General features: G+C 47.3%; 1 protein-coding gene across 1 annotated transcript in view; it reads left to right on the top strand.

The window, feature by feature from the left end:
- Window positions 1–10,584, top strand: part of LOC135908433 (frequenin-1-like) — an 803,832-nt gene extending 793,248 nt beyond the window's left edge. Inside the window, exons 6-7 of the mRNA XM_065440212.1 lie at window positions 2,793–2,968; window positions 10,260–10,584. Coding sequence (XP_065296284.1) covers window positions 2,793–2,968; window positions 10,260–10,403 — 320 coding nt within the window. The 3' untranslated portion in view covers window positions 10,404–10,584. The remainder of the gene's footprint in view (window positions 1–2,792; window positions 2,969–10,259) is intronic.
- Window positions 10,585–26,045: the final 15,461 nt, after the last annotated feature.

The following is a 26,045-nucleotide window of genomic DNA, read 5'->3' as shown; positions in this document are numbered from 1 at the left end:
ACCGTTCACGTTTCAGACTCCACTCATTTGGCAAAACACCGAGTGCGCTTGAGCATGCGTTTACCCGAATGCTCGACACGTTAGAACTCTCTAATGTGGTAGTAATCCCCCGTAGTGAAGTGACGGCCAAGCGCTTAGATGCTGACGCTGATTGAGATAGCCTGATGCGATGCAGCCGCTCCGCTCACATATTGCATTGCAGAGGGAGATGACATGGCAGCTCGACATTTCGCCGATCGCTAGATTGGCTGCCCACAGCGTAACAAGCGCAAACCATGGTGCTCGCGCAAAGAAAGCTCAAGAGCAACACTGACGGCGCTGCTTATGTCAAAACGCAGCACGTTCAAACACAAGCAGACGACACTTGCTGAGCGCCGCAAGTGCTTCAGTAAAGTGATAAATTGTCGCTGTGTATTCCGTTTCTGTCACTTCTTTTAGAGAAACAAGTTACCCAGCAGTAGAACTATGACGAACATTTGTTCCCCATAGGTTGGAAAAAATTATCGATGACGCGACCTGGTTAGCCATTCGGATGGCTTGCCCAACTGACGCCAATTAGGCTAACTACGTCAATTGGGAGGGGGTGGCTTAAAATTTAGGGCAGCGGCCCTGCTGCGTTCGCCAGCGATGTACATTTTCGAGACCTTTTATAATAAATTGCGCGCTTTAGCGGGCACTTAAACGCGTGAATAATTACGAGAAAGCCCATCCTAAGGACCGGGTACGTTTGTACAATATTCTCAACATTGTTTCAGGGTCCCAAAAATGGGAATTATCATTGGCGTAAAGCAGGTTAGTGGAAAAGCGGTGCAATTTTAGTGAGATTTGAGAAAGGACTGGCGGGGACATGGTATTTACATTTCAACCTTTATTCTATCCACAAATTTTTGGCGACTTAAGGTGAGCTTGGGCTAGAAAAAACATGGATCTATTCACTTCAGCAGCTTCGAAACCTCGTTTGCGAGGCAGACAATATATAAACATATTCAATATAATGTCTTCGATGCTAGAGCACACATGTGTTCATAACAGAAAAATACAGTGTTCTGAGAATTATAACAATATTACAACACAATATTATTTCCTTTTAAAAGATGCACAACCTAAGGCCACTTCGTGGTATTTCGGGTATTTGATTTATTGTTTTTTTTTGCCAGAACTTTTTTTTTTATAAGCACGGAGCGCATAGCTCTATTCAGACTCTCTATATTGATTACCTGATGATGTGGAATAGCACGACAAAGTGCAACCTTCAAGTAGGTATATAAAGCTTTTTACTAATACTTATTTATGCACGTTTGGTACATGATGCAAGTGTTAAAGTCAAGCCAAGTAGTAGTAAAGTCATGTTTGCATAGAGGAAATCCTAAGACTAGCAACACTTCCAAGATATCTGTTCGGGAAATCTGCTAAAAATGCATTTGCAATTGAGTGAAGATCACCACGACCTGATTAAGGGTCCATTGTTGCATACTAGTAACTGAAGCGCCAACAATTTAATAGCAGGTTTCAATAACCGATATATTAAAATAAGTAGTTCGACTCTGATTTTCGTTAAGCAAACATGGCTTTACTGCTCGACTTACATTTCACAATTGGTACATGCACCATTAAAATCAAAACATCGCAAGTTATTAGTCCGGGTTCCGCTTCCCACCCATAGGAACGTGTTATTAGGCAAATTTTCAATTATCTATCGGGAAATTGCGACTCCGCATGCAGAAAATCTCCGCCTCGTCCAAGAATCCACCTGAAATCACTGAACACTGAAGACACTGAATCCACTGAATCACTGAAGACACTGAAAAGCGCTTTACGCTTTTCCGACTTGCCTGGTTTACCATTCTTTTTTTTTTAATTTGTTTTTATGGTCAGTAGGAGAGATATAGAGCAGCTAAAGATAAGCAAGGAAGTGTTCGCCTGTCCCATCAGTCATGTTTTCTTTGGGGTGTGCAGTGCAGGTTGTTGACGAACTCTACGAGGGCAGGTGAATGGGGGAGGGGGGGGGGGCTCACTTGAGTGTGAGGCAAAGAAACGTTCGATGGTGGCGAAACTAAAGACACATAAATTCTGGGGTGTTACCTTACAAAACCAGGACATGACATTGAGTCATGCCTTAGTGGGGGACTCCGGAATAATTTTAACCACCAGGGGTTCTTTAACATGCGCGTAGGAGTAAGTATACGGATGTACTTGAATTTCGCCTCCATCGAAATGGCGCCGACGCAGCCCGGATCTAACCCGTAACCTCGAGCCCCGCAACGCAGCGTCAAAGCCACTGAGCTACTGCGGTGTGTGCGGCGAAATGGGGCGATGTCTGAAAATAGAGCAGAAGAAACGATACGGTGGATCTTATAGTTTGAGTCATATGTTATTAAATCGCAGGTGGATTTGGGGAGGGGGGACAAACTTGGTAGTTGAATAAATTCCTGCAAAAACTAAAATCATGTGGGTGCACGATCGCAAAAAAAGAAACTTGGCATAAGTTAGGTGTCTATTGGTTGGGGTGGGACTTTAATTACGGGATATGGGACAAAGCTGGTAAGTGACGCTCTAACGTACTTCTTCAATTTGAAAATAAAAGAATGGAGAAATCTTGTTAACCGCCAAGCACGACATTAACTACCGCAACAACAACAAAAAAAACAAGCATCAGCATTAACCGTATGCTGGTCGTTTTTGTTTCACACCGTTCCCCGTGTAACGTGAAGAGTGATATGCATAACTACATTTAGGCGCCATGACCTGTAGAAGAAGCTATGACTGAAGCATGCGCGCATGGTTCGCCACAGGGGCCTTCAACCTGTACGACCTGGACAACGACGGATTCGTGACCCGATCCGAGATGCTGGACATCGTGACGGCCATATACGTGCTGCACGGCAAGGCGGGACTCACCGACTCGGAGGCCGCCGGCGCGGATAACCCGCGCAAGAGGGTCGACCAGCTCTTCGCAAAACTGGACACCGTAAGGGCCCGTGGCTCCCGTAGCGTTCGATAGCTGTTTTGGTCTTCACTCTCGTAATAAAGTTACTTTTGTGAGCGGCTCAGAATTATCTTGACGATAGCTTATTTCAGCCACTGTCTGAGGTTCTTGCGCATTTATTTACTGAGCTAAATACGTAATCGTTATAAGTATCAGAATGCCACCGAAGCATCGTGGGTCCTTTTAACATTAAAGCTTTGTAACGCCATGATCACGACATATTTTAACGTCACGGCTGCTTGGGACATCGTAATGGATGCCTCGTAAACGAAAATAAAGCCTCCGATGAGTTTTCCCGCTTGCAGTAGCGCGAAGTGACAACCGTGCACATTGGAGAAAGGTAACCGAGGGGCCTTATTTTTCTTTATCATATTAGATGCCAAAAAACAATGAACCAAGGACAACATAGCGGAAATTACTTGTACTTACTAATTGAATGAAAGGAATTATAAATTAATGGCAATGAAAATGGATGGAGAAACAGCTTACCATAGGTAGTATATGAACCCACGTCTTGGCATTGCGCGTGCGATTCTCTTGCCATTTTAGCTACCACGGCGCCGTTTTGCCATCCTCTTTCTGGGGTATTTATGCTTACCTACTAGCACTAACATTGGAAGTGTTAGCCAGAGCCAGCACTCACAAACCTTGGCGGCGAAGGTGGAACATCCTCTCTGCCTCAGGCGTCACAAGTACGTTATCCTTTTGGGTGTATGCAACTGGCCATTAAACTCACTCATGCTACCTGAAGGCATCAATGTTGCCGGATTCGAGACCTTGGGGCCCCTCGGTTCCCTTTGTTCTCGTTCACTAAATAACGAAAGTCGCATTTGAACACAGATAATGAAATGTGACTTCAGTTAAAACGTAAGTGTCATAGGAATTATTTAGGAATTTGTTTGCGGAACTGTCCCAGAGTAAAAACTCGCTCCAGCATAGCAAGAACGCTACTATGGGCTACGCGTTATCTTTCACGGGCTTAAATCAAATTTCGGGGCACAGAACCCAGGTGGCATATATATATATATATATATATATATATATATATATATATATATATATATATATATATATATATATATATATATATATATATATATATATATATACACACACACTCAGTCAGTCGTGATGCTGGATATGGTGAAAAATGGTGGCCGGCGAATGCAAAAAGCTCCCACGAGCGAGGGTCACAAAGCTTTTTCTTCAAAGTGTGAGTTGCTATTGGGCGATCGCGTTTGCTTATAAAGGCTAAACCCCATGAGTGCGATTTTGTGCGCGACAGCGACGAGCGACGGCTTCGAGCAGCGGATCGGGCCTCCGCGTGAACAGATCGCTCGGTCTTGTCGCGCGATCGCTTGGTTCTGCAAATCTAGGATTAGTCGCTCGTCGCCCGGAAGTGCTATGAGCCACTAGCCAATAGCGCGAAGCCGGTACTGGATGTACATATCTCAAGTACTTCCGATTGTCGCACGGAAAGAGCAAACGATCAAATTTTTATACGAGCAAGGATAGGAACCTACTGCAAGAATATCAGAAATAATTTATGCTGCTTTATACACTAAAACACATCAACTTAGGTTAATTAAGCACGCGCCAGGCTAGTTCCGGCGCCTATATTGCTGCCCTCATACAGGCAACACTGCGGAGACGTCTCTCGAAGTCATCGCTCGCATAGGGTGCAACTTGCAGGCGACGAGCGAACGTGACAGCCAACTCGATCGCGTCGCTTGTCGCTGTCGCGTGCAGGATCGCTTGCATGGGGTTTATACTTAATTTGTCAACCCTAAAGATTGGCTATAATATCCTTTTTCGAAGAACTCAAGCGAAAGAGCTTTCTGTGAATAGGGGCCCCCAAGCTTTGTGAATGCCTCACCAAAATTGTAACCCACAGCACAAATGACACAAAGGATTTGCGGCAACGTGTCAAGAATGCCAGAAAAATATTTGAAATTTAGTCGGGATTTAACCTGTTTAATGGGAGCGCAATTGAGGTTTTCGTGTGTTTAACTGCCCAAAATCTAGACTCGTGCGCGAATAAGGTGATGGAGTCCCATTGACACGCGTCTTCACCTGGGCCGCATTCACATAAAAGCTATTACGCTAAAATTCTTCGTAAGAGCAAGTCTCAGCCAATTTTGTTGGTGGACATATTATTAACGAAGGCTGGCAAACAATGGCGAGGAGTACTTAGGACCGTATGGCTTTGTGAATTTGGCGAGTGCTTTATCACAAATGCGCTAAGCTTCAAATAAAACAAGTATGCAGATCCAACACTAATGTTAGTACCTATAGGGCAAATGAAGCTTTGCTGAAGCGATTCACTCGCGCAGACGTGCGCGCTCTAGTGTACTTTCGCGGTCTTGTGCTGTGACGCACGCACGCATTTGTGCACGTGTGCAACGTGACGTGACGTATATGCCAATTTTCTCAAAAAGCTAGTCGGCATTTGTACAAGATTACTACCATCGCGATTGTGCTTTAATGATTAGAGCTTCCGGCTGTTCGATGTTAACGTAGCACAAATAATTTTTATTATTTTCTCTCTGCGTTGAGCTACTCGTCAGAAAGCTGCCCGCAGCCGCCATGGTCAGCAAAGTTAGAGAGGGATTCCTGAGAAAGCTACGTTTTAACGCCTAACGACTAAGCAACAAGAGATGGAGAGCGAAATGACAGTCATAACGTCAACAGGGCAGGTGGACAGCGAGATTGATTCTGGGGACGTTGTGTTAAGAACAGGTTACCAGTAGTCGATTAAATTAACAAATTGAGTGCCAAGCAGAGAGAAACATACTCGAGGACGGCAGAGTCTTAGGTGATGTGATAAGAGTAGAAAATCTGAAAGGCATTGGATGGAGGCTACTGGCGCAAAATCAAGTGAAATCAAGAATTGTATATTTGTCACACACACACATACACAACGGAAAATACAGGTAGTATACCCGTATTATACAACTGACATACCTTTATTATACGGGAGAGTGTCCCAAAACCAACGATTGCACAGGGGCCTTCAACAGGAAGTACCAAAAATTAATTCATTAGAGACAGCATAACAAGCAATAAAGAATATAAATGAGCTACAGTATCAATGCAGACAGTAACAGTTGTTCTTAAACATATATAGTAATCTTGGTCAAAGCACAAATAGCAAAAGTGCACGTATAACAGTACAATTACTACACATAATACATAATATAACTTAAAATAACTACATATGGCTGAATTAATTGAAAAATAAATGCCCTAAGTGGTAACTTAAAAGATGCGGATGATGGTAATTTTGAAGAGTTAGGTAAACTATGTCATTGTTTTATTGGTGTGAATTTATCCCCAATTAGTGTTAGTTCTAGGGAGTAAAAACTTGTGCCGAGCAAATCATGTAGGATTATTGTTTTTGAGCAGGTTAACATTAATATAGTTGTGTTGTAGCTTAGTTGTTACTAATGCTATGTTCACACTACGGTCGTAACGCGCGTAACAGCTCTTTTGGCGTATCGAACGTAACGGCTGTAAAAAACGTTACGGCAGTTAAGCCGGCACCTTTGTTCACATTTACTGCTGCTTAAATTACGGCTTTTACAACAGGCCAATCAAATTTGGAGCTGCAGAATCGACGTCACCAGCGGTCCAATATGGCTCCTGCCAACATGCGAGTGCTGGCCGAGATCGAAGAAATTCTCGCTCAAAACAAACTTATAGTCATGTATTCAATCGCCCAAAGACGACGAAGGCGACGCAGAAGGGTTTGGGTGCGGCAAATATTTCTCGACAGGGCCCTGGACGGCGATTTTCACAACCTTTTCGCCAAGCTCCGAGTTGGTGACGCTGCGATGTTTCATAACATCATGCGCATGTCGCCCCAGCAGTTCCGCTTCCTTGAAAACTTAATGAGACCACTCATCGAAGTTCGGAGCACGCATCTGCGGCCATCGATTTCCTCGGCGGATAAACCAGATGAACTGAAAACAGTCTCGCAAGGCGCACTGCAAAAATTTTCACGAACACAGCCAATCGTGCGCATGGAATGGCGGAATGGCACTTCCCGCGCCCAGAGCTGTCTGCAGACGGGAGGACGGAAGTGTCGTCACCGGTTGTTGAAAGCCGAAAGCTTATCGGTCATTGGCTGTGTCGCAATGGTCGTAATATAACAGTCGTAAATGTTGCCGACCCTTTAACACTCTCACCCACGATTTTTGCGAGAATTGCGCACGTTGGTACCTTTACGTTCGCAGTCTGAACTAGACGCATACGCTTGTTGCGCTTCCGCTTACGTATGTTACGAAAAATCGGCACCTTACGAACGTAGTCTGAACATAGCATAACTTATAGAAAAGAAGACGCACGTTCAAACAAAACAAGTGCTCTACTTAAAAAACATTGTTATAACGGCGTAAGTAGTCTACACTCGGGCAGTTAGACGCAAGACGCAAGGCACAGGTAACCAAACAACAATGGGATGTCTGTGAAAAACAGTGTCGTCGAACTCCATGTGCCGCAGTGCCACTCGCAAAGTCACGCATGGTCGGATACTGGTAGCATTGAATCGCAAGAACTAGTAAAAATACAACATCAGGGTTCTTTGCATTATTGGTTAACGGTGAGAATAAGATGAAAGCAGCTGGTAAAGAAATAGTTGATGACGACTGTATTAAAGGAGTGTGTACCTAATTATTTTACACAGAATTTAAAGCGAGAAGGCGGTTGCGTTAATGTTAACATCAGCCGCCACTGTGCGACGTTGTTACCAGCTGTGTAATTGTCGTTCCATTACCCTCCATGCAACATTTGTTACTTTCTATCCTACACATGGTCGGTATAAGGAACAAAAATCTTACGATAACATTACAAAGACATTTTGAAAGTAGCAGTGGGGAAGTTGTTTTGACACTGAATACCCGAAGCAATTTAATGCAGATTCGACAGTATAAGTACAACGATCTGCATAGCTGCCATCCCGTCATCGTAGGCTATATTTCGTTAGTACAGTTACATTGAAGGAGTCAGTTTGCAGCTACATATTGACTTCCAATATGCTCTGTCATTTCATAGAAAAAGTTACGCCGGTATTCGCGACTTATTGAGTTACATTTTTCGATTATGTTTCTGTGCGCTACAGCGTCACGTTACTGCGCATGATATTGCGATTTTATGGAGCCCTGAAACACTTAATAACGAATTTTAAAAAGGCGCAGACCGTGAATAGGCATTCCTCAAAGAATTTCGTCATGCCAGAAGTTTTCTAAGTCACTGTTAAGTTTCCTCTTGCAGATTTCCTTCTTTTGTTGTTTTCTGAGAGCACTTCGGTCCGCGATTATTCCCTCCTATTAAGGACAATGCTTGTGGCCGTGACAAGGCAACAGGTGGCACATTCATTATTCAATTTCTTCAGTTCCGCTCTCTTTGTGTCGTTTCACTATTCGTTTGCGGAGCAGCATTTTCGCTACAGCTGTGCAGCATTATTAAAGATTAAAGGTATGCAATGGGAGGAAAGAAGCGTCTCTTTACCACGTCATGTGATACGCGCATATCCGCTGCGGTGCCCTCCGCTCGCTGGTTGCCTACGTTGAAGACACTCCTAGCACCAGGGAGCGGCACTACAGGCAGTGGTTTTGAAAACAACAATTATGTTGCTTAATGTTAACAATGCGCGGGAGTTTATCTTAGCTATCTGCCAACGGCTTTTACAATATGTCTCGCAGCTCTGACCTTGCGTTTTGCCAATATTTCCTCTTCCTCTCTCTCTCTCTTGGAGGTTTGACAGCGCTAAACATGTGCATACCAAGTGCTTTTTGAGCGTGAGCGCTGGAGCGCACTTTAACGGTCGAATGCCGCTGATTACCCGCCAGGGAGCGACCATGATTAATATAAGTGGCTTGTGTTTTTATTCTTCAATGCTTTCGTCTTTCGGCATTGCGTTCCCTCACGTAGAAGCTTGCTTTTCACGAGTCGGCACTGTTTGGGCGTGAAACCTAGCGTCTCCTCGATTCACAGTACGTTTACTCCGTCAAGGGCACCGGTTCACGGCGCGCTGCAACATAACCCTTGATTCGCCGATGCAAAAACGCGCAGCTGGACCCCGTTCCTCAAATGCGATACGGTGCAAGCGAGATGGCGTCGCGGTGCAGGGAACTACCGCAGCTGCTAACCGAAGTACTAGTGTCACGCAGACGACGGTTTTCATATGCTTGCCGGCACTGCAGGTGCTTCTAGAGGACAGCAAATGGTGTCAAACCTCTTGGACAATGTTTGAGCGTTCTGCAGCGTAACGAGCAGAGCAACCTTGGTAAATGGCATTGTTCAACGCCACGCAAACATTCCATAGATGTGTTGAAAACAACTCCACGTCGATTGAACAAGAGCATTCGAAATAGCTTCGATATATTCCCGCCTCCGTAGTGAAAGAAACATATGCAGGGGTAGCGATCACTGAACGTAAAGTTTGCAGTAGCTGTTACAAATAAATTACCACGATACGGCACCATGCTATTACTAAAATGGAGAGGGTGCCGCACATGCGAGGCAAGATTGCAGGCCGTTTAAAAATGTACCAAACGCGTTACAGCAGCCTGAGCCCTCAGCGAATTATCTACTTCGCATAGCGATGTGTTACTATTATAGGCATCACCATCACATTCACCAATGATGTTCCAAGTGTTCGAAGTAAACACAAACACATTCACACACACATGCACACACACATTCTCTCTCTCTCTCTCTCTCACTTTTCTTCTCTAGGTATGGAATAAAATTAATTTCATGGAAGTGGGTGCTGAGGTGAGCTTTGTAGTAGGTCGGAAATGTTGCATTGATAGCTTCTGTGACAGTTTCTTGTTCACCGTATAAGTGCAACTGCGGGAACTCATATTCTTTTTTTTTGTTCCTGCTCTCCTGTATAGTATGACAAATTTGTCGGCATTTCATTGACCTTAGCGACGTGAGCACATGTGTTGATGTTTCCCAAAATATGAGCACCTCATCGCACGGAACGTTTTCTCGTAAGCTGAAGCAGTTCTTTGAGGCCAGTGTTTGGCTAGACTTCTGCAATGACTAACAACATCGAGCCGTCAGATTTGGAGAAAAATAAGAACTTGAATAGCAAATTGCGCGGTGGCCGATGTCTATCAATAAATCTGTCGTCGGAGCGCCAACTCCCTTGTCGCATTCGACAGCCAGGCACTTCGTACCCGTTCTTCTCGCTTAACTGGTGAATTTCGAAGAGCACCGGCAGGCGTACATGGTTATTTCTTGCTCCGGTCTGGGGAAAACGCAGGACGCTGACGCCCGCATCAGCCGCGAGGAGTTCTGCGAGGGTTTCAAGACGGACCCCTGGATCCGGCGCGCCCTGCTCAACGCCGTCTCCATGCCGGACCAGCCCAAAAGCCTGCGCAGCTTCTCGACCACCTCCTCCGAATGACCCGCCATGGCGGCTCACCCGCCTCCGCACGGCGGGCCGGGGTCCCGATCGGCCGTCCCGGCTGCGCAAGGCCGCCGTGGCTGCGACCGGCGTAGACAGCGCCGAGTCTGGCCCAGTGCCCAGCACGTGGTCGCGACCTCGGCACAGCACCACCGGCGTACGTCAGCGGGCGCCGCGTCCACCGGCGACCCGGAGCGCCGAGGAGGCACTGCCGCGCCATCGGGCTGGGCCGCTACTGCTGCGGCGGGACCCGGCCGCTGCGGGGCATTCACCCGCTCTTCGACCACGTCGTTCTCGTCCGGCCGCGGATCCCTCTGCAGCGGTGACGGAACCGCCGCTTTCGAACGGTATAATGTCCCATGCCCCTGCAGGCACTGTCTGCTGTATGTCTTTTTTTTTTTTCGAGTAGCGTTGCCAAAGTTGGGCTTGTGATGTGTAGTTGGTGGCGAATGATGAGTATCTAAAAGCTTCAGTGCAAACTGCAAAATTGTCCATCATATGAGAGTTAGCTTTGCAGCGGGGGCCACATTTACAAATACATGGGGTCTGAAATCAAAAGCGCTTTCAAGATGATATTAAAAGCCCCCACGTGTCTAAAATTCACCCGGTAGCGCCACTTAGCATCTCTTACAGCTCTAATATTGCGCTTGAATGTTGAACGGGATCAATAGGAAATTATGCAGGAAACATCGCAGGTTATTTCTTCCACAAACAAGCGAAGCTTAGCTTCTTCTCATTTGTACAATATAGCTTACGATTCAGTCTTATTCAATTCGCAGGTCACTTGCCACTCGACCGTCTGCGCTCGAAAAGCGCTTGAGAGCCATATCGCTCGCACCTTTCTTTTTCGACTAAATTTGCGCGCGCTTGGACTGAGACGAGACGTAGAACGCGCGTACGCCCGTGAACCGTGCGACTCCAAGACTCCACATGCGCTCTGCAGCGCGCCCACACACGGTGGCACGCCTGCCGCAGCTGGCGCAGCCGGTGCGTATCAAAGCGTCTGCGCTTGGACAGCGTTGACGCACTGATTATTGTGGCACAAGTTAGCAGCACCTTTGTGAGGAGCATCAAATGCTGAAATTAAGCAGCACGGTGCGTCGAACGAACTATGCGTACCACACGGCGCCTACAACGCATCAGTAATATCAGCACTCGCTGAGAATCTCGGCGTCATAAATTAAGGATGACCAGAAAGGAACCAGGCGTCTTCCTCACGAAGAGGGGATATTCTCGCGAGAACACTAAGCTATCTACGTGCCACTGCGGGGGTGTTTCTGTCGTCAATGTGTCAAGGTTAACCGTGTCCTTTTGGAGCAGGCTGCGGGCCATCTGACATGGAGTGTTTCCCACCGAAATGACCCTGGGAAATGCGAGCGCACGACACGTTATCGTCCTTAAAGTACGGCGCCACGCCAGAATATACCTTCGGCACATTCTCATACCATAAACTAGAGTCGTCTGAATTCCTTGGAGGTACGTCTCTAGGTAGCTGGAGCGAATTAGGCAGCACAAACCGGTAAATTCACTGGCGACAGCTTTTACTAACAGTCCCTGATTGTTATGTTGTTCACCGTAGCTCGAGTGTAAGTGCTCCGTGGCTGGATTCTACAATGAGTGAATGTCATCTTTTTAACACGTATAAAGGGGGATCAAGTGGAAACGCAACACCGGGTCTTGTGTATACACCGAAGAGAGAGAGAGACGAAACTGTAATGTACACTGGTGTAGGCTGCAAGGCCGGGCCAGACACGGCCCCACTGCGCTTAGAGGTCCACCAGTCCATGTGGCTGTAGCCGAAGTGTATATCTTGTAGCTTGTATGAAGTTGAGTATTGTTATGAAGAAACGCTGATAACTGCATTTCGTTTCAGTTATGCCATCATGAGATGTGATGATGGCAAATATCACATCTCAGCACTATTCCCCATTCATTCATATTACCACGAGTATGTTAATGTGTGCGGTGTCGCCTTTACATGATATGTAAGGAGTGAACGCTCTGCGGCATGCAGGAGGCGGCAATCCTGGGGACAAATTTTGCGGGCTTTTCTTTTGTGAGTGCTGCATGGAATCGTCCCGCTACCTTTTTTTAATAACATGTTCAATATTTTCGTTCCTGGCATCTACCCTTAGAATACTTCGAGCTTAAAGAGGTTTTTGACAGTACGGACCGTTTATCTTCCTTTGTGGTCAAGAATAGTGAATCTCCCCAGGCACTTCTTACGCTTGCACGTCTAGCTGTCGTATGTTCTGGCTGGTTGGAATCGTCAGTGGCGAAGGAGGAAATGTAGGCTCGAACGCGAATACTTGTCTGCGCTGACACTCGCCTATATGTAACATGTGGACGATTTAGTTTGCGGGATTGTCCCACGCTGACTTTAATATTACCTAGGGCCGAATTCACAAAGAGGACAAAGTCGAACGCTCGTACCCTCGTCTTTGTGTTTTCACTTTGGTTCTTCGAAAGCTCCTGCAGCTGCTGCTCCGTCCTTGCGGCATTGGATGAAGAGACCTCCGAAGACCTTTCTGGCGCGCAGTCGTCAGGTCGGCTTACATCCACGGAACGTGGCAGCGAGGCAAGCAACACAGACAGCTAGGCCACCAAGTTGTAGTCCGACAGATACGACCCCTCGATCAATGACTTCAAGCTTGTCATGAGCCGAACGGCAAACAGGATGATGATACACTACAGCGCTGACCACACACTGTGATTTTCTTGCCTGTAGACCCTACGAAAAATTTGAAGCTCCTGTTTAGTCAGGTTCTCCCTCTTTTTGCTCAAGGAATTCGCACCGAGTGAGAACAAATACATGAGAATAAATTACCAATAGAATATCCTGGCTGTAGAAGTTCTACATAGTATCACACTACAAATTTTTCGGGATGTCTCTGAAATCGACAAAGTGAAAGTGCAATCAACGATCGCTACATGCGGTAAAGGCACGGTTTGCATCGTTTATGACATCGATGTTTCCATTTCGACGGACGACTTGCCGATAGTAATAACGTCAATGACAGAAGATACTCTCATGACGCAGCTCACGAGACTTGTGCTCACCGGAGATCGCTTGACACCTTAGTATTACAATAGGCGTATCAGCGGAGTCACTCACGCTGGAGTACTAAGCCCAACGCTCCTTTAATTTGGAGCTGCATTGGAATACTGGAGAACCTGCTCAGCTCTGTTCGGGTCTCTATCTACGCCGACTACATCTGTGGATATTTATGCAACGCGGCTGCAGTTTCGCGCAGCCGCGTCAGAATGCAGCCTCACTGATATTATGCTACCCTCGTAAGCAAGGAACGGAACTCTTGTGGCGGAAGCGTGCACTGTTGGCATTTACCCGAAAGCCAATGTCTGCATACGGCAACTAAATCAACGGACAAATTATATCGTCAAGCAGAAGTCACAGGTTCTTGGGAATTGCGATTGACAGAGACCTGTCCAGGGTTCTCTTCTCATGAGCCACGTGAAAATGTGGCTGATTGCTAGTCGTCATCTGTTGAAGCTTCTTGCAGAAAAGAACTGAGAGGTATCCACACACTCCGCATTACAGCTGTATGGCGCGTTATTTGTTGGATTCTTCCCATTCTGCCTACCTATTACATCCAACACCTGCAAAACCAACTTGTGTACAATTCGAAGTATTCTGGTCCAATGTCTTAGGATATGCTGTGGAATACCATGCAGGGTGTCAGCGATGGAAACTATTGCCATTGCTCAGGATTGCTAAGTCACGGCAAACATCGCCGTCGAGACAATACGTGCACACGTCAGGCCCTTTGCTCGAACCCCTTCCTATCACCTTACCAATCTAACGGTAGAAAGGACGCATGTCATATAGAGCAAAGGCCTGTGCATATCGTGCCTCACTTACATCGGGGTAAATACCTGAGGCTAAGCCGGTGTCTCCTACGTGGTGTTTCTGCCGTCCTGAAGTCCACATCACGATTCCAGTTTTTAAGAAAAAGTCAGATGTACAACCATGTGCACTAAAAAGACTTAGCCTACTCCTGTTCTACGAGAATAACAGAAACCATGTACACATCTACACCGATGGATTGACAACATCGAACACTTCTGGTGGTGCGGTGTTTATACCGACAAGAGGAGTAACACTGCGATTCCATACGTCACATGTCATGGCCTCTACGGCTCTGCGCAATGCACTTTAATTTATTGGCACAGACAGACCTAGTAAATGGGCTTTGTTTTTCGACTTGAGCCCAGTTTTACACTGCATGCAGTCAGTACACCGACATGGATTTCACGAACAGATCAGGTACGAAATCCTCAAACTTCTCCAGAATGTCAAACAAAAAGGCGACAACATTATTTTCCAGTGACTACCTGGCCTTTGCGGGATCAGTGGAAATGATCACGCAGACTGCGGCTGCCCAAGCGTCACATCAATAACACAGCGTTCCTATTCCTCTTTCCAGGACAGATGCTACAGGGCAGCTTCGTCACATGGGATGCATGCACTGCTTAACAGAGTGGAACCTCCCAAATATAACGCGCAACAATAAGTAACTCCAAAACGACACCAAGCGTAATCGCACTGCAGGAAACAAGCACTCACTCAACTCAATCTGGATACAACGCACATACCACCACGCTTGAAAGCCGCGTGGCCACACTTACAGCTAAAACGCTCACAACCACACAACACAGAATGACACCACACCACACAACGACACCACACAGTGACGTCGATCATAACCTAATTGAGATCCTGCCGCTCTAACGAGGCCGAAAGAACCCTTTAATACTGAATATATACAGCCAACCAAAGCAGAAGCAGGCCAAGTTCGACTACTTGATCACTAAAGCGATTGGCATAGCCAAAAATAATAGTCTGCTGATTGTAGGCGACCTCAACGCTGCTCACCAGGCATGGGGCTACACGACAGTCACATCAAAAGGCACTGCACTCCAGCGCACGATACAGAAGCACCGTCTCACCATCCTCACAGACCCCGCATACCCCACACGTCTAGGAAACAGCGTCTCCCGAGATACATGCCCTGACCTCACCCTCACTAAATGGATACAACAAGCTGCCTGACACAACACGGAGGAAACTCTGAGCTGTGACCATTGCATACTTGCCACCACATTGAACCTTACGTATGCACGCCACCCGATAAAAAAGGCAACACTCACAGATTAGACAGCTTTTCGCAAAGAGCGAGCGGATGACTTCTCAACGGGTATTACGGATCTCGAGCAGTGGGTACGAGAGCTCCAACAAGACGTAGCCATACATTCAAAACTGATCATACTCACCACAGACATACCGGCCGTAGACCCACACCTTCTTCACCTCTGGGAAGCACGTCAAGGCCTTGCTAGGAGTTGGAAGCGACACAAACAGAATCGTAAATTGAAACTACGTATAGCGAAACTCACGGCAACTGCGGAATTTTATGCTAGGGAGCTCACCCGTCACAACTGGCGACAACTACGCAACAAGTTGCAGGGTAATCTTAGCACGACCAAAACATGGTCGCTGCTATGCCATCTTCTTGACCCCACACAGAGCAAGGTAATTAGTCAGCAAATAATCCAACGTATCCTCCACAACCATACGGGTTCTGATGACGAAATCCTGGAGGAGTTGCGGGCGCTGCACATAGGCGATTTCGAACCCGCACAAGGACAACCTCCAACCTACCGCGGGAGCGACAATTACGACCTCGACAAGCCGATCACTATCACTGAGGTGCAACAAGCAATCCATGTACTCACACGAATCCATGTCCTCACCCAATCCAATCCAATCCATGTCCTCACCCCAGGCGAGGACAAAATAAATAACAAGCTCCTGTGCAATCTGGATGATGGCACCATTCAATCTCTTACTGACCTCTTTAATCAACACTGGGAAGTGGGTACACTACCAGCAGACTGGAAGCATGCGGACATCGTACTCAGTCCGAAGCCAGGCAAACTCTCCAGCTTAGAAAATATGAGACCAATCTCACTGACTTCATGCCTCGGCAAGCTTCTGGAACATGTCATTCTGAACCGGCTTCAACCTTACATAGAATCCAGGGACCTCTTTCCCGAAACAATGTTCGGATTCCGGCCCCACCTTTCTACCCACGTCATCCTTCTTCAGCTGAAGGAACAAGTCCTTGAACACATCTCACCGCACAACACCAGAGTGACTTTAGCACTCGATCTCAAAGGTGCTTTCGACAATGTGGCTCACCATACCATACTTAGAAACCTAAGCCTCACGAACTGTGGTCGTAATACTTACAATTATATACGCGCCTTTCTAAGCAGCCGCACGGCCGCAATAGGCATTGGCTCACTCAAAACACCGACGTTACCTACCCGCAACACAAAAACCCCTCAAGGTGCTGTTCTATCACCCACCCTTTTCAATATTGCTATGACGAAATTACCTGAAAAACTCAAGGCAATACCAGGAATCAGGCATGTAATATACGCCGATGACATCACTATCTGGACCACCACTGGTTCCGAAGGAGAGAAACAAGACGTCCTTCAACAAGCGACCGACGTCGTCCAGCAATATGGAAAAACAAGTGGTCTCCGGTGCTCCCCCGAGAAGTCAGAACGGTCAGTCGTTTGACAGAAATCACGAAGAAAACTCAGTCAACTACCCAACATCACACTCACCCTCGACGACAAAAAAAAAAAAACTACAGTAAACCACGTCCGCATTCTCGGACTCCACATACAACAGGACGGCTGAGGCGCATACACCATCCGACGTCTCAAGCAGACCACTTTCCAGATCATGCGAATGGTCAGCCTTATCACCGCCAAACAAGACGGACTGAAAGAAGACGACATAGTACAGCTCGTCCAGACCCTGATAATCAGCCGCATTGCCTACGCTGCCCTGTACTTGCACCTCACTCCCAAGGAGATAGATCAATTATACGTACTTCTTCGGAAAGCCTACAAGCAACCACTCGGCCTACCCCCGGGAACAGCGACACTCAAGCTTGAAGCCCTAGGAGTCCATAATACTATAAGAGAAATTATAGACGCTCACCTCACAAGCCAACGAGAACGACTAGCCCTCACACCAACAGGAAGAACAGTCATAGCGCGCCTAGGCTACCCCACACACAGCAAAGGCAACGAACAAGCAATCCATCTGGCCCCCAACTTCCTGGAGCACATCAAGGTAGCCACTATCCCCAGAAGCATGCACCCGGAACATCATACCTATCGTCGCCAAGCTCCCGCAAAAACTCTACAAACAAAATATGGCAGTCTCCCCACCACACTATACACAGATGCCGCGCAGTACCCCAAAAAGCAGCCATGACGGCCAGCCTTGTAGACTATAACCTACAAGAGGTGGTCTCGATGACGGTCCGCACTGCCAGCGCCCTCGTAGAGGAGGAGACAGCCATCACTTTGGCCATCACCTGTAGTCTGACCAACGAGTACATCACAATTATTGCCGACTCCCAGGCAGCGTGCCGCAGCTACGCGAGAGGTCGAATATCTTCAATCGCCCACCGACTCCTCAAACAAGCCTCCCAATTCCCGGACGCTGAAATAGTGTGGACTCCAGGACATGAGTCCCTCCGTAGAAATCAGCGTGCACACGATGTAGCCCGAGCTCATGCCTCCCGGGCGCCACAAAAGAAGGATACGGACGCATCCATGGAGCCCGTACCTTTACAATACAACGCCATAATACAACACCACAGATTGAAGAGATGACAATACCCACCTTCACATAAGATTCTCTCACGTGAAGACGCCGTAACATGGAGACAACTACAGCCCAATACATGCCCACATTTAGGCAGACTACACGCAATCCACCCTGCACTATATTCATACAAATGTCCCCTTTGTCATGATTACGCCTCCCTAAATCGCACCACATGGGTGTGCCCCAACGTGAAGGCGCCCCCCCCCCCCCCCCAATTCCCAACCCCACACCCAAGCAGTGGGAGGCCGTGCTGACTAGTTCGGACCCTCGTAACTAGCAGCAACTGGTGTGGCGGGCCCGGGAGACAGCAAGAGGCGCAGGAGCCCTGGACTAAGGGCGCCTCCCGCACAAGCAGAAAGACACCTGCTTGTCCTTTCTTTTTTTTAAATAAATGTTTCTCCTCCTCCTCCTCCATGGCCGGCGCTGCGTGATGTGCCCCTCTTTCACCATCGACCTCACATGCTCAGGTTGCGACTATGCAACCAGCGTTCGTCTAGAGAGCGCCTCCTGCTCGCGCTACTGCTCCCAACCATCTGGCGACCCTAGCACCTGTGCGCCTGCCACAGAGTTTTACACTACCCAGCCTACGCCTCGTCTCATTTGTTATTATTGTAGTATTCGCGGGCACATATCGCGTTTTTGCCGAAGACGACAACAGAACGAACGCCGTAGCTACGAGGTTTATGAGAGAGACGCGTTGCTTCCTCCGAATCTCTACCAGCGCCGGCTTTCCCCACGCTTACTTTCGCCACCTCCCGAAGCGCCTGGCAACTACCATTCAGGGCACTGCCGCTCGTCCTCCCCTCTCCGACGTTCAACATCACCCTTGCAACCGGCCGCCCCACTCCTGACTACCGATCGGAGAACTAGATGATGCAGTTTTTGGAGTGAAAGTTGCATGGCTCGCACAGACTACAATTCCTCCAGCATGCCCAGCCAATACTTTGTTCGTCTGTGTAGGAGGTGTACCAGCTCCAGCATTGATTGATACGGGAATAGCTATTTCTATTATTCACGCTGATATGCTCTCGTCTACGCAAAGTTAATACACCTTACAATGGAGCCCTTCTACGTGGCGCAAATAATCTTGTGATTAGGCAATCGGCGCAATGCACCGTTCGAGTTTCGATTGACGGCACACCCCACCATATCCAGTTCGCTATGTTGACTTCCTGTGCTAACATGCTTATATTAGGGTGGGACTTCCGCTTTTCCGCGTCTGCTTTCATGTCGTGCCGCCAACGTCTCGTTAACTGGAGAGAGACCGATAATTCCGATGGCGTGTCCGAACCGCGGTTTCGCATACGAACTGCTGACGATTGTATGGTGCCACCTGGCCATGAACAACTTCTTGTAGCTAACTCTGGCATCAACGAAGGTGACACTTTAGTTGTACCGTCAGCCCATTGCCTATCCAAAGGGATTGCTTTGGCACCCAGCTTGCTCAATTCTCCAATGGCACGGCGACGTTGGCTGTACTCAACACAACCACTGAGCCAGTACTGCTTCATAAAGGTGCTGTTGTCGTGTGCGTCTTGGTCACTCAGCCTGCCTCTGTGCTTAGCTCGACTACTGCTGTTTCACAACCACCTACAGCTATAGATGCGGTCCCTGCTTTTGTTCTCGCTAGTGTCATCAGCACTGATCTAACGCCACAGCAGACGGAGGAGTTACTGGTGTCGTTATTCAAGCATAAAGACTCCTTCGACGTGCACTCTCCTCTTCTGGGTCACCACGAACTCGAGCGCGCAAATGCAACGCCATAGTCATTGGGCTACTGCGCTTGGTTCTCTTGAGGAGAGATATTCAGGTTCTTTAATGTAGACGGGAGATGTCTTCCTGGCGGCACACCCATAGTGCTACTCCTGATGAAAGCAGTGATAGATGAAATTATACACGCAGGAAGATACGACAGCTGGCGCACAAATAACACAGCACGCAATATTAAAGCATCCCGTTGAGACTTACTCGTTTGCTGTTCTTTGGCGCAGGGGTCCCGAGATACGGCGCGCTTCGTCGTCGGCGTCCAGCCACCGATTACTGGCGGCACCTGCATTGTCGGCGCGGCGACCCCGCGTTTCGTGGTCTCCGGAGACATGGACGCAGCAGCCGGACGCACCACCTGTCGCGCGCAAGCTCTCTCTCAACCCGAAGCTGGTGTTCGTGCGCAGCGCCGAAGAGGAGGCCTCTCGGCGGAGGCGGCGGCGCAGCCACTCGGCGGCCAAGGCACTGTCGTATGCTGGAAGCGGCACAGATGGGTGCCCAAACTTCGGGGCACCCCTCCTTCGATACCAGTAGGCACTAGCGCAGCGGCAAATTGGTCTGAGACTGTCGTCTTCGTCGCCGCCCAATCAAAGGCGCATAGAAACGCACAAGCCACACGTGCAGAAGCTTCCGTAAGGATCGATAGTTTGGATACTGTTCAGGAAACTGCCGCGGACGTCCGCCATTGTAGAAGATATCGGATGTCAAGTACAAAACAGTGTTATTGCGTGCTTAGAACATTCGGCAAATACACATGAGTAGCATGTCGCAGGCAGTGTGGTATATTCTTCCTTCGGTGTGGCCCGACGGCTTTGCAGGCTAGGCAGGAAGTGGCAGCGACGTTATCTTTGTTGCCTAATCTACGGGAAGGCCGCGAGCGAACGGGACTATCGCCGGCATACCTGGCTGATTTTCGGAATCAGAATACACGAAGAGCAACCAGCCTTTCTGATATTCCCGGAGCGGTTCATCGGTTAGTTCGCTCCCATTAACTTTAATGTAAGCAAGGTTGAAGCAGTGAGTGCTACTAACAGACATCACAGCGCCAGCGTGCAATGAAATTGGTGTTCGGTATGAGTACCTTCTCAAGGGTCAAATAATTCTGAATAAATCAACGTTAGCAGGAACATTAAAAGGAAAACTCTAGTCTCAGACCAATATGTCGCGCGACCAGCAGCGCAAGAGGACCCGTTGTACCCTCTTTGTGTTTGCACGCTGTAGTGAGCCCAAATCGCGTCGACGAAGCCTCGTGACTGGTGTGCTGTGCGGCAACCAAGCGACGACTTGCGGCGCGTACTATTAGAAAAGTGAAAGGAATACGAATATGGCGATGGCCAGTGGCACGCCTTGTCTACTTGAAGATATGGGAACGGAGTTCTTTTACATGCCGTGATTGTCGCACTATATGCCGCGGACAGTGCTGTCATCCCTGTTTCAGTCGGGAACAGCATGAGAGAGCTCTACCAATGGAAGCTACGAGGTTCATAGCTTCGTGTGTGGCGCTGGTTGCCTTGGCAACATCGCCAGCTACGGATGGGCACTTATTGCGAACACGCCAGCAGACCTTGTCAAGGGCTTCTAATTGCACGCGCTGTATGCTGAGAAGTGCACGTGTCTATCGGCTAGACAGGCCTGGTGAGGAGGATGAGTGACGGAGTAAAGATGGCTTGCTCAGTCAAGCGCATCACCTATTCGCAATAATTCCCAAAGTCTGCTATTCCTGGCTTCGCTCAGTGTAGCTAGGTAGGTCACCCTTGCCTTCATAGAAGCATTTTAAGGGCTGAGCATACACTCAGTCCGTGTTGGGCATCTGGAATGACAACAAAAGTGTAGCTACTATATTAACAACATGATGCAATAAACGAATATCAAATACAGATGAAGTAAATATGCCCTTCATGGCTGCGAACATACTTTCCTGCGACATGCCTGCTTAAACATGAACATGTTCAGGAAAAAAAATTCACACATGCTCTGTGCTACACCAAGCGTAACGACGCGGTTGGCTTCGCTTCGGCAGGAAAACTGTCGCATTTTCGCACTACAAAGTTCAGGTGTTGTCATGAGCAAAAAAAAAAAAAGAAGAAGCCTATAATGCGGAAATAAGTTTGTTCTCTTATTTTGCTATGTAGATGCTCCTGTTGGAGAATGACCTGTTTGTTTTTGTTTTACTTGCTAATAATTACATCACATGCCTGCTCGGCTTGTAAAGTCGATAAGAATATTTATTGATACCTTGCGCTCGATTTGTTTGGATATGCGTAATAGCATATAAAACTGAAAAGCAATGTAGTAGAACACGTAGCAGTATAGACATAGCTATATTATGCGACGTCAAACCGAACAGCCGCTTTCAAGGAAAGTGCGCTCTGACAGCAGAAGTATCAAGCCGACGGTGCTTGTTCGCATGTAGAATCTTGAACTGGTGTGAGGGGAAGAGTTGCTTAGGGCAATTTTGGTTGCCTCTACAGCATTATATGGACCACCCCTGCCCCGATACAGCGCCTTTTCTTGTTACTTGTAGCATATTGGATAACCCTTAGCCATTCTCGAGTTTCTGCATATACACGTGTATTTAGCTCCCATCGCAGACTTTAAGGTGCACTCTTGGTTGTGACTTCTTCATGGTGTGTACCTAAATGCTCTAGCAAACCATTCACTTCAGTGCGTTTATTCATTTGCTAAATATATGTAGTGGTGTATAACATTACTAATTAACACTCTTCCACATGGACAGGTCACATAAAATTCTTGATGGTGGTATCAGTCTCCAGTGGAGGGACATAGGTTTTTGTTTGGTAGGCTAATACACATTAAAGACCGTCTTCTCGTAAATGATTCATATTGTTTTGGTTCTGCCGTTATGCTGGATTGCTAAAGTGAATAACAGCTTTCATAGGTCGCAGCTGTGTCGCAAATGATGAACAACAATAGAGACACGAACTCCAAATGAACCGATGATCGCGTGCTTTCCATTACTTTATGCATTACTTTATACAGGTAGCTTCTATACGCTTACATCTGAATCCCATGAACGTCCTTGGAAGCCTGTAGTGCTTAAGAATACTACCTATGAGAGTACTACCTATGAGACCATGACAGGCATAGCGAGCAATAAAAGTGTGACCTGAGTGGGCAGGTTGACAGAAATGTTGAGCCAGCAAGGACGAGTCGCCAAATCGCTATCTCTCAGTCTGCTGTCACGGCGTAACGGTGGAGGTAAATGGGTCGCAGACACGAGCGAACGGCGCCGGCGCTTCTAAAACAAGTTGCGCAGCACACCATGGTCTGCGAATAGTCGACGAGGAAATGCTATTTTTCTTGTCTCACTATTGTAAGTCCGCTTGAAATCGCCTCGTCGCTGTCTGATATCGAACTCGTTTCTCCGCCAGTAATGCTTCTGAACAGCACGAGTCTCCGCTCTGTATCTTTCTCTCTTTCGCCAAGTGAACTTTTTAGATGCGCTTCGCGCAATCTAAACCTACGCCGCTTCAGCTACCTTACTCAAAGCTTATAAGTACACTCTTGTGTCGAGCTGTCAAGTAAATACAACGCTGCTGCACTCTTTCTAAAGCGGCGTGTCTCAATTGTACCTTCAACATTCCGTGTATTAAAAAAATATGTAATAAGCAGCGCGAAGCAGAAAGTCTGCGCGTCTTCTTCAAGTACCGCTCACGTACCCGCGAGCGCGCCCACAACTAGCATTCCCGTTGCACGTCTTTTTCTCGATATACGCTTCCACACGGCCTTGGAGAGGTGGCTTCTGCTCACCGCTAGTCTGTCGCTAAACAGCTTGACGGTGTGTCAATGCCCCCATCTTTACTGCCCCCTAATACGAACGCGTGCCTGAGCCTTTGAGCCCTGCCGAAGCTGCACTTCCGAAGTGCGAGTTGTGTCTGTGTACAGATAGGGTTCGGATAGTAAAGCATGCGCTGCGTGAAGAGACGGCAGAACATGCGCTGCACGTATGTGTTTTACCCTATCCCTCTCTTCTTGATGTAAACGTACAGGTGGCACCACTAGTGGTCGAAACGCAGCCCCGTGACCCTCCACAGAGTGACGCGTGCCGTAAATAAATGGACTGCCATAGTTGCGCGCAGCCCAAGCACGAAAACATCATTGCAGTGGCCAGAGCGCCCCTGTTTCGTTGCGCAATGCAGCGTATTGACGCATGTGCTTCTCAGGACAGCGTTTAAATTCCTTGTGGTACCTCTTGTAATTAGAAGGCACATGTTGCTGTCGTTACCTGGAATGTAAACCGAATGGCTACCAGGCCAACTTAAACCATCTAACCCTACGGCCGACACATTGCCAGTATATATGTGTGGTGTTTGAGGAAAGAGTATGCTTACTCTGTGACAGGCTAAATATAAAATGTAATAATTGTGGAAATACAGCTTCAGTGGATGACTTGCTTATTAATTGAGCCAACTGAAGTTCCTGAAGTGTTCGTTGTATTTGAATACATAAACATTACTGAAAGTTGAACGGAAACTGGCAGGCGGTATTTGCTACTAACCGCAATTTCACACATTCAATCTGAACTTGCTGCGTTATCAGTTTAGACTAATAATATCTGTAAGTAGCTGCTGAATAAACTATTCTACAAGCTTTTATAACAGATACATAAAAGCAAACAGAGCGATCAACCCACTTTTCATTTGCCCTTGGAATCTGTATATTTACAGGAATATGAGAAAATTACAAAGTAATGAGGTAAATATTGCTTTAGGAGGTGTCACAGAACAAATGTTAGCACCAAATGAAAGTTGTTACTCATAGCATTAAATATATTATAACACAGACGCACAAAGGAAAGGCAACGAGGAAACTACCGTAATAACATATTTACCTGTACAAACACGTCGGCAAATCAAGGCGGCTTAGCTCCCATAGCGAGCAGGAATTACGACGTCTGGTCCCGGTATATGTCGCAAATAATGTCACTAGCTTATTACGAAAGCATGTTATATCATAAGGCTTGGGAAAGAAAGTCATTCGTGGAGAAGTGTAGATTTCATACCACATTAACTTTATGTTCTCGTTTAATCTATATACCTGCTTGATTTCTGCATATTAAGAATACGTGAAGGACTTCACGTCCATAGAATGAGATAATACCAACGTCAAATAACATCATACATCCTTGCTTATAAGCTCTATATGGTGCGTTGACAGCACCTTAAGCAACCTTGAAGGTGCTTTAAACAGCTACGTGTTCCGACGATCGCGTGATTGAACAGTGTGTTTCATGGATAAATCGTGAATATTTCAGCAGAGATATCGCAAAGGTGAGCTAGACAAGAATTTCCTAACGTCAATCCATGTGACATGCCAGCAAGGTGCAGGGCCTCTATCTCATCTCTTATCTCGTCTTATCGATCTCGTCTATTACAGCTACGTTCTCAGTCAGTACTGGCGAGCCCACTCAGGAGTTGCAATTTTACGTTTCAGGCACCTTTCTACGGAAGTTGGCAATGACCTGGGGCGCTATAACGTAAAACTATTCCAAATATTTCTATTACAGGGGCCCTATAACGTAAAACTATTCCAATATGTTTCTATTCCAATCTCCTGACGTCATATTTGAGTAACCACCGACGCAAGCACCGGGCGGTCACCCACAGGGTTGTCTGTACAGACCAATCAAACACTGTCCTCGTCCATAGGAGGTCACTTTTGTTTGCTTGAAAAACGAATAACATTGCCTGCACTGAGCGGCTTGTCGTATCTAGTTGGCTGACAAGAGGCGAGGAGAACGCTCAAGTGGAGAGGGATCCGATGGGGCAGAGCCAGTCCACTGAAACTCGACAACCGGATGAAGAGGGTGGTGCCGGCGTCTGCGATTAGTCGGCTTTTCCTTACTTAGCTTGTGGTGGCTGGTCGAAAATCGCAGCTGCATGCAACGGAAGCTTAAGAATGACGCTAAAACTGACCCTCAGCAAAGAAGAGTTGGCAGAATGAGGTGGCAAAGGTGCCGAAAGTGCTCGAAAACGTTACACGGCCACGCAAGAAGTTTTATTATACGCAAATACACCCATGCTCTCCGGCAGGTGCGAGTAGCCAGCGTCTCAGCGATCGGCGGCAGCAATCTTTTATTCCTTTCGGAACGGGGCAGCCTATGGCTATTCCGAAGAAAATTCAGTTTTGTTCGGCATATT

Source organism: Dermacentor albipictus, unplaced genomic scaffold (genome assembly GCF_038994185.2).
Source record: "Dermacentor albipictus isolate Rhodes 1998 colony unplaced genomic scaffold, USDA_Dalb.pri_finalv2 scaffold_25, whole genome shotgun sequence".
Taxonomy (NCBI): Eukaryota; Metazoa; Arthropoda; class Arachnida; order Ixodida; family Ixodidae; genus Dermacentor; species Dermacentor albipictus.
This window is presented reverse-complemented; position numbering and strand designations above follow the sequence as displayed.